Raw genomic sequence first — 9605 nt, forward strand, 5'->3', positions numbered from 1 at the left:
TTTAGCTTTATCTGTTTATTCTTTTGAACTCTACGTAGATCTGGGTATAGTAGTTCTGTACCATTGCAACAAATACAAATATAGCTACGTTGTCATCTTCTTTCCTCCATACTGATGATTCATTTTCTGATCTACCAAAGCTTACTTTTTCATCCAATAAACAATCATACAAATAATAAAGGGCTTGCCGAACATCAAGTAGAGACGTGGCATTACGAGAGAAGTGTTGAACAAGAAATACTTCTGCCATAGCACAATATACCACTTAAGTTTTATTCAGATAAAACAGCCTCTATGCCCAAACCCCACGTAGACTATAGTAGACTCCCAACACATCCTCCGACACTTACACCAATCAAAGCAAAGCGCGTATCGAGTCATCCCTCGCTCCCCTCTCATGCTCCATTGGCAGCGCCATCTTCATGCCCAGCTCTATGTCCCCGTCCGGAGTCACCGGCGAAATCGACGCCGTGCTCGCCCTCGCATGGTGCCGCGCCGACCTACGCGCCAGCTTCGGCGACCCCGCCAGCCACCGCCGCAGCCCGCGCTTGTCCTTGTCTTTTCGCCGTTGCGGACGGTACTGCTGCGCCATGGCGTCCCTGTGCCCTCTATGGTCCAGCCCAAGCCCAAACCACCACCACTTGCGCTCCGCATGCGGGCTCACGGTCACTGACTCGTAATCGACCGGCTCAACGCCCGACGCGCGCACCCCCGAATCTCGCGCAAACGGCACCATAAGCCGCGGGTGCCTGCTGTTCGAGGCGTCGAGCCTGGCGAGAAGCTGCCCATGCTCGGTGACGGGGACGAGGTTCCCGCCCGTGGCGCCTGACCAGGTGCCTGCGCCAAGCTGCTCGTGCGCCAGCCGCTGAAGCTGCAACGTCTCGTTTGAGAGCCACTCGAGGTTTTTGTAAATGGTTTCGTCAATGAAGTTGTCGTCGCTGGAACTGTCGGTGGTGCTTGGGCTGTCGGCAGATGAGGATGCTTGCGGTTTCCGCTGGCCTTGTTGGCGCCGTAGGAGAAGCACTACCAGAGGGTCGAGCAGGTAGGATAATATGACGAAGAAGCCGCCAATGACGAAGATGATGATTAGGCCCAGGATGCTGAAGGAGGCGAATTGTGTACTTCGAACTAGCTTTAAGATGGCGGTGTGAGGAAAGTGCTTGGACGGTAGGTAGTGTACAAAATAAAAAATAAAATAAAATAAAAACGTACCTGCCCTTTGCATCGCTTCCACTCAGCCGTCCCGTCCGGCCCGGTCATCCAGGGTGAAATGTCGGCATCGCTGAGCTTTCCGCCCGTCGCCTGCTCAATCATGAGGCGCTGCAGCACGGCAAGTGACGATCTATGCCAATGCTCCACCTCGCTTTGCCATTGCCGCTCCCCCATCGGGCCCTGAATCCCCAACCACATCGAGTTGCGGGACAACAAAGCGCCCGAGTTGAGGCTGCCCACGACGTCGGCGATGGTGGTGTAGATGGCTTTGTCGACGACGTAGCGCAGAGCGGCTCGCTGCAGCGAGGTTCGCCAAATGTCCTCGCCCGCCGCGTTTCTCATGGGGATTGCATCGGGGGAAGCGGAGTTTCTCCAGCCGTCGATGCCCGCGAGCGGGGTGCAGCCCTCGGACTCGGGCAGGTTGGGGTTGCAGTACTGGTACTGCTGCGTGCACGCGAGCACGGTTGCAGGCTCATCGCGGCGCCACACGGGCGTGTCGCTGCCGACGACGGTGTCTTCTTGATGGCTGGTGAGCTGGTGCGCGGCAAACCACGGATCGTCGACTGGCTGGATGTAGTTGACGTCGTTGGCCGAGAGAAAGTACAGCGACACGTCGGCGTCGGGAACGTGCAGATCGGCTATCGGCTCGAAGGCTGCGGCTCCCTCGCCATTGGCGTAGGCGGCCAGGTGGCTACGACAGGTCAGCGCGCAATACAGAAGACACTCGGGACACTGCTCACGCGAGAGTGTAGTCGTTTGGGTTCGTCGAGGAGGCGGGGGTTTTGAGAGGAAAGGCGTAGGTGTAGTTGGTTTGGTTGGTCGTGGGAGGGCCGTAGTAGTATTCGGTGTAGGGAGCACCGAAGACATTGTCCGAGTCGTTGCGCAGGAGCGAGTAGGCGTCGGTCTTGAGGGGAGCGCAGGCAGTGAGCTGGCGGAAGGTGAAGCGGTGCTGGGGCGGGGCGTTGATGCCCAGGTGGGTGTGGCTGTTGATGTGGCCCGAGTCGAGGAGTAGGTTCTTGGAGTCGCTTTGGCAGATGTCTTTGACTTGGAAGGGGCATTCGGCATCGGGGTAGATGGTCGTGGGCAACATGCGGGCGGCAAAGGTGGGACAGTCGTCGGGCTTGGAATTGTTACGATAGCAGCGGCGGGCATAGCTGCTGGACGATACGAGCAGCTCGATGGTATATGGCAGCATGCCCGTCAGCAGCTCCGTCATGTCGCTGCTTGTGCGGTTGATGGTCGTGACGCGGCCGCAGCTGTCGCCCTTGAGAAGAACCTCATGGCCGGCAACGGTCGAGACGCGCGACGCAAAGATACTGGCGGTACTGAAGCCCAGAGCGATGATGAGACCAACAGAGGCCAGCGGGAGGATGCGCACAAATGGCTTGGAGGCGTTGCGGCGCCACGCCCACGCCGCTCGAACCAGGCTCAGCACGCCCGCCGTCCCACTGGCTGCGTTGCGCAGGATGGCCTGGCGCTGGTGGTAGAGCCCGTCCTGCTGCTGTGCCCGCGACAGCACCCGATGCAGCGCGAAGCAAAAGACGCGCCACGCACTGTCGCCCGCCGCTGCGACGAAGAGGGCGAGAAAGGCGATGAGCAGCCCGCCGTCGCGTTCGTGCAGCGTGAGCGTCGCGCCTCGGACCCGCCCGCGCGACCAGTTGGTCCAAGTCCCCAGCCGCACTGCGTCGCTGCTCACGCTGTCCGCCACGGCCGAGTCCATGTTGTACTGCTGGTGGTGGTGGTGGGCCTCCTCCCTCTTCTCTTACTTACATATGTGCCTAATATCTCCCCATCCTTCCGCCTGCGGGCCGCGCGGGGTGGCGGAACGCCCGGCGCCTCCAGTATCTACGAGTACAGTGTAGCAACAGTCAGATTTTAGCTCCATCACCGCGCAGCGTGGGGCGTGGGGGCCGGGACTTTATATCCAATGCCGTCGATCGCACCTGGGCCCGTCGATCAAATCCGGTCACGTCGCCGAGACATGTTCCTGCTGACAATTCAGCTCCGACAGTAGCAAGCAACTCTGCCCGATAACATCGTTCCATTGGTCGTCTGCTGAAACACCAAAGACGCAGAAGATTTCAGGCTGCCAGGAAACATTTCATCATGACTCAGGTCTTCTTGGACCAAGATACGCCTAAACCGCCTTGGTGAAAAGTTTGGCTATAAGCGCGTTTCATGTCTACATACCTGTGTACACGTGCTACGGCGCCTCACCGTCCCTTTCTTTCATCGGGCTGCACAGCTTGCTGCGTCTATTCATAGATCATCCCTGCGCGTCTATTCTGCAAATAAAGGTCCGTCTGCTGTAAATTTTGCGCGCCGACTCCGCTCCGTCACGACACATCTTGCCATTGCCATGGACAACACACCTGTATCTCCCATCCAACCGCGTGACTACCGAAGAGTCCCCCAAGAATCAAGCAATCACGATGAAACTTGGTTGCGACCACCCAGTGACCAAGTTTCCGCCATAGATACGAGCGACGAGCATCTTGCAGTCTTTGACCAGCCGAACGATCACGTCACAAAAGAAGTACCTGTTGGCCTTTACGAAACGACCAGCGAAGAGGCCGATCCCGTCCAAAAAGCGTCCGATGAAACCAGCTGGAACAAATTCTGGATAGTAGAAACTATAAGCTGTACCATTGCTGCTTCAGCGCTTGCTGCCATCATAGCGGTATCGGCAACATACAATGATCATCCACTGCCGCAATGGCCACGTCCAATCTCTATCAACTCGCTGATAGCTATTTTCACTGCGATATTCAAAGCCGCGCTGGTGATGCCGGTATCTGAAGGTAAGTAAATCTTAACTTCATGCAGGAAATAAGCAGTGCTAAACGTAAATCAGGAATAAGCCAGTTGAAATGGCATTGGTTTAGCAAACCACGCAGGCTAGCAGACATGGAAAGATTTGATATCGCTAGTAGAGGGCCTTGGGGTTCTTTGCGCCTGCTCTTCCATCTACACCAACAGTAAGCTAGCCTTCCTCGGTTTTTAGCTGGAGTATCTGACAATACTTCTGCAGCTATCTTGCAAGCTTTGGTGCTCTAATCATAGTGGTTGCTCTGGCCACCGACTTCTTCTCCCAGCAGATCATTCACTACTACGATTGCCTTCAACCCGTGCCTAACGAGCTTGCCCGCATCCCAATGACAAACAACTACACGGCGAACGGATTCCATACCGGTCCGCTCTCACAAACCCTCGACACAGCAATGACCGTTGCAATTTACACAGGCATTCTCAATCCTTCGCACAGCATTTCCTCCGCCATTACCGTGGACTGCTCAACGGGAAACTGCACATTTCCAGCGGACGGCGACGCGGCATTTTCCTCTCTCGCAATGTGCCACTCGTGCAGCGACATATCATCGGAAATCCGCAACGACACCAAGACTTATATAAACTACTCCCTGCCTTCTGGTGGCCGTCTTGCCTACACCAATTTTTCGTCAACCACGGCAGAGCAGGACTTCCCTTCCTCGCTGTTCAAAATCGAAAACATCATGTACCAAGAGGAAGCGAACTGCAAGAAAAAAGTAACTGACTGCCTGAAGCCATGGGCGGTCCAATGCTCCATTAAACCTTGCCTGAACACATATTCAGCCAACGTGAGCAAGTCCGTTTATCAAGAAAAGGTCATCTCGTCCACTCCGCTCGGATTCGGCATCGGCAAAAACAACGCCTGGAATTTCTCGCTCGCCACGGACTCTATCCTGCGCGATGGTGTCTGGCGATCGTGCAATGCATCCTCCGCTCCTACCGAATCAAACAATGTCGCCGTGGATGTGAATGCCCGAACACTGCAGAGTTACGCAACCTTCAATGGATCGAAAATCACCGACGCCGACATCCAATGGTACCCTCCCGAATGCGTCTGGATGGTCGGCCACGGCTTCATACTCGCGGTGAACGACTTCCTCCTCGACCTCTTCGACGGCGAGTCCTTGAGCAGCATGTACGGCTCGGCAAACTACACCGAAGGCCCCGTCTGGCTCAAACGGATGTATCAGGATGGAAAGGCCAACCTGAGCAGCGTGAACGCGTTCATGGAAGGCCTCGCGACGGAAATGACGGCCCAGATGCGCATGCATGGCGACACACCCAGGGCGCAATGGGTGCAAGGAAAAGCAATGGCGTCGCAAACCTGCATCCGCGTCCGCTGGGCGTGGATCAGCCTTCCTGCTGCGCTGTTCTGCCTCACGGTGTTGTTTCTCGCTTTCACAATGCTGCGCACGAGGATGCTGCAGCAGTTGGGCTACTGGAAGTCGTCGATTGTCGCTTTGCTGTTCCATGGCCTGGACAGGGAGTCTAGCGAGAGGTTCGCGAGCTTGTCGAAGCGCGGGGATATGTATGATACGGCGGATCGTGTCAAGGTGCAGCTGAGACCTGATCGGAATAATAGCTGGAAGTTGGTTAATGTTGCAGATAGCATTAAGTAGTTTGTTTACCTTTGCAAATCCCAGTTATGATTATGTTTACTTCGCAAATCTCAACTATGATTATGTTTCCTTTACAAATATAAACTATGATTTATGTTTCCTGAGTTTGTTTCAAAGAATGAAAAGAATGAAAAGACAATGAACGTTATTCTCCAAATTCACAAGACGCTGGTTCACATTGGCTCGTGGACGGACGTCGAACTGTGACAGTGAAGCTGCGAGCTTTTGCTGCCTTGCCCAAATCCCACTTCAACCTCATCGATAACCACTACACATCCCGCTGACTGGTGCTGTCTCTTTCACGCACAGGTGAATGCAGTCTGGGCGTATCCCCCTCCAATTCCTGCCGCTCCCTCGGACCGCCCACCGGCAATTCGTAGAGGGCTTCGCTCCCCTGAGCCTCTAGGACCTCTCTATCTGCACCCATCTCATTGGCGATGCGATTGTGCTCCAACTCCTGTATGTTTTCTGGTTCAAGCTCGTGTACTGGCTGGGCTGGCACTCGCGGATCCTTCTGTTCTTTCTCGTCCTTCGTGCTCTCGTTTACCGCCTGGTTCTTTTTTCGATTCCGCCGGATTAGAAGAAGAGATGCGGAGATAGCAATGGCTCCGATAGCACCTCCCGCGACACCTACACCGATTCCAATCTTTGCGCCTGTAGATAGGCCTTCTGAAGTCCCACCTGATGTAGGGGCCGATTGGTTTGATATGGAAGTTTGCGTCTGGCCCGGTGGTAACACACTAATGGCTTTCTCCGAGGTATTGCATTGCAGTCTTTCTTTGACGATTCCAGATTTGACCATATGCTCAAAGGGAGAGCAATCCATATCCTCGCTTGTTGATATATCAAGCGCTCCTTCTAATTCCGTCATAGCGGGGAAGGATATGCTAAGATCTTGTCAACAAATCTAATAGCTTTACTAGTTTACGTGACATTTGGGATGCTGACCTTGTAAAGTTACCAAGTAATATAGTATTGTACGTTATCCACTCTAGCGCCTCGAGCGAAATTGTAGACAAGTCCGAGTTGTTAAACATAATCATATAGCCATATATTCCGTAAAGGCTAGGAAATGACATGTTGTAAAGACGTGTGTTGTTCTCCAGAGCGAGGGAGTCAATAGATCCGAGTTTTGGCGCGGATATTGTATCCAGTTTCGTATCATATAAGGAAAGGCCTCCATCTAAAGCTTCCAAAGTAGGTATGTAGAGATATGCGATGTGACGTAAATCAAGCGGCCCAGCTCTTGATAGCAAGGGTAAAGACAAATTGAGAAACCCCTTTCCGTATATGTCTATGGAAGAAAAAGTGGTACGGAGGTTTGGCAAGCTTACGTTCTCCAGGTACTGGTTTCTTAGTATACTTAAGCTGCCTATGGTATTGACATTTTGTAGTCCAAGTCCATCGATATCGGTAAGCCGCGAGCCTTCGATAACAACATCGGAAATCCAAGTAAGATCTGTAGAGAGACTAAAACCCGAGAGCGCTTGAAATCCGTAGAATATTAAATTTGTCAAATTAGTAAGGCGAACGAACTCCATAGGCGCACTACTTGATAGGTTTCGAAGAATAAAACCACCAAGAGATGATAGGTGATTGCCAGTAAGTGAGGTTATATTTGAGGCGCCTGTTATGTTCAAGTTGCCCGTTATAACTTCGATATTATCGAGGTTGACATCTCCCGCGACGCTGGTGGCAAATGAGACGTTACCGGAGTAAGTCGTACAAGTAGCCAAGGCGCTGGTCTCAGATGCGGCATAAAGCGTTGTGTTTCCAGAGCATGCTACAAAGCCTAGGTCAGCAAGCGCCACTTAAAGTGAGAAATGCAGGGATAACTCGCCCGCAGAGACAAAGGAAAAGAAAAGTATAAAGGATAGAATCTTTGCAAACATTTCGGAGAGGACTAAGTATACGACGGGAGTTGCAGGAGCAGCAAGATAAACGTCGCAGAAGGAAGCTTACAGACATAGGATTTCTATGATTATTTGACGGAAAACTCCATGCGGGGTTATGCACGCTCCGTCATATATTATGCATGACCTGCAGCGGATTCGGGTTCGTAAGCACACTTACTACTGCAGCCGCTGGGTATTAGAAAGAGAAGGTGAAAAATACCCACTATCACTCCGTAGGCCCGTAAAGATCAAAAACCGCCATGGAAACATAAACTCGATAACACGAACCCGTGCTCGTGAGCTTTCGAGGTAAAGCTTGATTTGTCTCGCAAATTATTCGAAGCCAAGCTACCGCTGCGGCTGTCGGCGGAAGTTCTCGCGATACACAGGCTACTAGGGTAGAAAGGTGGAACGGAAAGAATGCCGAAAGACGCTGATCGCTAACTATCTTAGTTGAAGGTGGGGGTAGATCCCAGTGTCTCGGAGACTTAGGAAAACATTATATCCGGCACTCGGCAGTCTCTAAGATATATAGTTAAATGTATTCAGCCCTCTAATATATTCAACAGAGTCTAACTTTTTTACACCTAAGGGAACGCCACTATTAGCGCTCCGGCACCGGATAAATCTACTACCTATTTTAGCTAAATCTACTACCCTCCCCCCTCCCTAGTAGGATAGTAATAGAGCTAAAGAATCTCGTCCGGTGGCTAGGAATATTCTTCGATCCCTATCTTACCTTTAAGAACTACGTCTCTATGATTGAGTTGAGTTGATGTTATAGACCTCAAGGGAAATCAACCTGCAGGGTCAGAAAGACCTTATGGGTAAAAGGCCCACACGGGCCTGGAGACCACAAGGGCTTAGTAACCACAAGGGCCCGCGTCCCGCAAGGCACCAACAGACACGTGCCAGACAAGGCCGTAAGGAAACTAAGACCACAAACCCAGAAAGCCCACACGGGAACCAGGACCACAAGGAATTAAGGTCCGCAGGGGCAGAAGATACAAACCGACACCAAGGAAGTAATAGCGGACGATCGTAAAGATAACTATCGCGTCCGCTCTGCGACAAGGAAGAAGGTTATCGAGTTATAGAAAGTTAGCCGTTGGAAAAGTGGCATAAGGATTATATGACTAGAGACGATCCTACGCACAGGCCAATAGATCAGGACTAATCCATCTACCTAATCCAACACTATGATCCTAAGACAGGATCTAGATTGTTAGCATCTCCTACATGTATTTAGACCACGCTCTCTAAGTAGTAGATAGGACCTTGGTGGTTAACTCAAAGTATTAATCTCTACTATAAGGTTGATGGTAACACGCCTACACCCGATCCTTTACGTGACTTGTCTCCCAACTTCCTATACTTCTTGTCCTTCAAGGTAAACCCTACACCTCTCCGTCCGGCCAGGTGTACTCTAAGCAAATACGCTAAGAATCCTACCTAAAACTACTATCTCCTCCCCTAAAACGCCCTCTTTGGGTCCCCCGATGGTACTAGATCTATTAAACCCGTCGCTGGCGGAGGCTACGACCCTAAACACCCCGCTAACCTCTATTCTTAGGAGCCCGACAACCCCAGAGACGAACACCGCAGCTAATGGTAATATTAGACGGCACACCGCTAAGATAAAGCAAATCAAGACTGCCCCCCTCCTACTCGCTTAGGACCTTGATTAAGACAACGGGCCCCTATCCTCATTACTTCGAACCCTCATCCAGGAAGAGAAGCTTAAGATAAAAGCAAGGGACGAAGTCCTTAAAGCTTTCGCCAAAACCCTAGACCAGCAACTAGCCCGTTTCCCTACCGGCCACCAAGCAGAACTTGCCCAGGCGCTAACTAAGGACCTTCTCAACACCATTAAGCGACACCTAACAGGCAACATAGAGGAAACCCCTAAACCAACATGCCAACCCCGGAGCTATGCGGAAGCCGTTACGCAGGGAGCTCCCAAGGAAACGCCACGCCCTAAACATAAGGCGACAGCGCACAAGACCCTAAAGGCATAGGACTTAAAAGAAAAAGATAATAGGCTTTTTAT

At 52.1% G+C, this 9605-nt stretch overlaps 4 protein-coding genes across 4 annotated transcripts; 2 read left to right on the forward strand and 2 right to left on the reverse strand.

Moving 5' to 3' along the window:
• Nucleotides 1-727: 727 nt before the first annotated feature.
• Nucleotides 728-2893, reverse strand: K452DRAFT_204656 (uncharacterized protein; the record flags this gene model as incomplete). Its single annotated transcript, XM_033536084.1, has 3 exons — nt 728-1132; nt 1213-1903; nt 1953-2893. Coding segments are annotated over 3 exons (2037 nt in total), but the record flags the coding sequence as incomplete, so codon positions are not given.
• Nucleotides 2894-3552: 659 nt separating this feature from the next.
• On the forward strand, nt 3553-5682 carry K452DRAFT_256275 (uncharacterized protein). Its single transcript, XM_033538394.1, has 3 exons — nt 3553-4013; nt 4067-4190; nt 4244-5682. Exons 1-3 carry the CDS (start codon nt 3572-3574, stop codon nt 5658-5660), a joined length of 1983 nt encoding a protein of 660 aa, XP_033394349.1. The 5' UTR covers nt 3553-3571; the 3' UTR covers nt 5661-5682.
• A 112-nt stretch (nt 5683-5794) lies between these two features.
• Nucleotides 5795-7697, reverse strand: K452DRAFT_89606 (uncharacterized protein). The gene is made up of 3 exons (XM_033547291.1): nt 7501-7697; nt 6609-7443; nt 5795-6547 (listed from the first exon to the last, which is right to left on the reverse strand). The coding sequence occupies exons 1-3, from the start codon at nt 7550-7552 to the stop codon at nt 5929-5931; spliced, it is 1506 nt and encodes a 501-aa protein (XP_033394350.1). The 5' UTR covers nt 7553-7697; the 3' UTR covers nt 5795-5928.
• A 1256-nt stretch (nt 7698-8953) lies between these two features.
• On the forward strand, nt 8954-9605 carry K452DRAFT_290779 (uncharacterized protein). The gene has a single exon (XM_033541051.1). The coding sequence runs from the start codon at nt 9055-9057 to the stop codon at nt 9229-9231; it is 177 nt and encodes a 58-aa protein (XP_033394351.1). The 5' UTR covers nt 8954-9054; the 3' UTR covers nt 9232-9605.

This window comes from Aplosporella prunicola, assembly GCF_010093885.1.
Source record: "Aplosporella prunicola CBS 121167 unplaced genomic scaffold K452scaffold_23, whole genome shotgun sequence".
Lineage (NCBI taxonomy): Eukaryota > Fungi > Ascomycota > Dothideomycetes > Botryosphaeriales > Aplosporellaceae > Aplosporella > Aplosporella prunicola.

What these genes read in the sequence shown, in the direction of transcription:
- K452DRAFT_256275 (XM_033538394.1), top strand. Translation starts at nt 3,572, where the DNA reads ATGGACAACACACCTGTATCTCCCATCCAACCGCGTGACTACCGAAGA. An exon ending in GGTGATGCCGGTATCTGAAG is followed by an intron (nt 4,014 to 4,066) that starts GTAAGTAAATCT and finishes AACGTAAATCAG; the next exon opens with GAATAAGCCAGTTGAAATGG. An exon ending in CTCTTCCATCTACACCAACA is followed by an intron (nt 4,191 to 4,243) that starts GTAAGCTAGCCT and finishes ATACTTCTGCAG; the next exon opens with CTATCTTGCAAGCTTTGGTG.
- K452DRAFT_89606 (XM_033547291.1), bottom strand. Translation starts at nt 7,552, where the DNA reads ATGTTTGCAAAGATTCTATCCTTTATACTTTTCTTTTCCTTTGTCTCT. An exon ending in CTTTTCCTTTGTCTCTGCGG is followed by an intron (nt 7,444 to 7,500) that starts GCGAGTTATCCC and finishes TAGGCTTTGTAG; the next exon opens with CATGCTCTGGAAACACAACG. An exon ending in TTACTTGGTAACTTTACAAG is followed by an intron (nt 6,548 to 6,608) that starts GTCAGCATCCCA and finishes ACAAGATCTTAG; the next exon opens with CATATCCTTCCCCGCTATGA.
- K452DRAFT_290779 (XM_033541051.1), top strand. Translation starts at nt 9,055, where the DNA reads ATGGTACTAGATCTATTAAACCCGTCGCTGGCGGAGGCTACGACCCTA.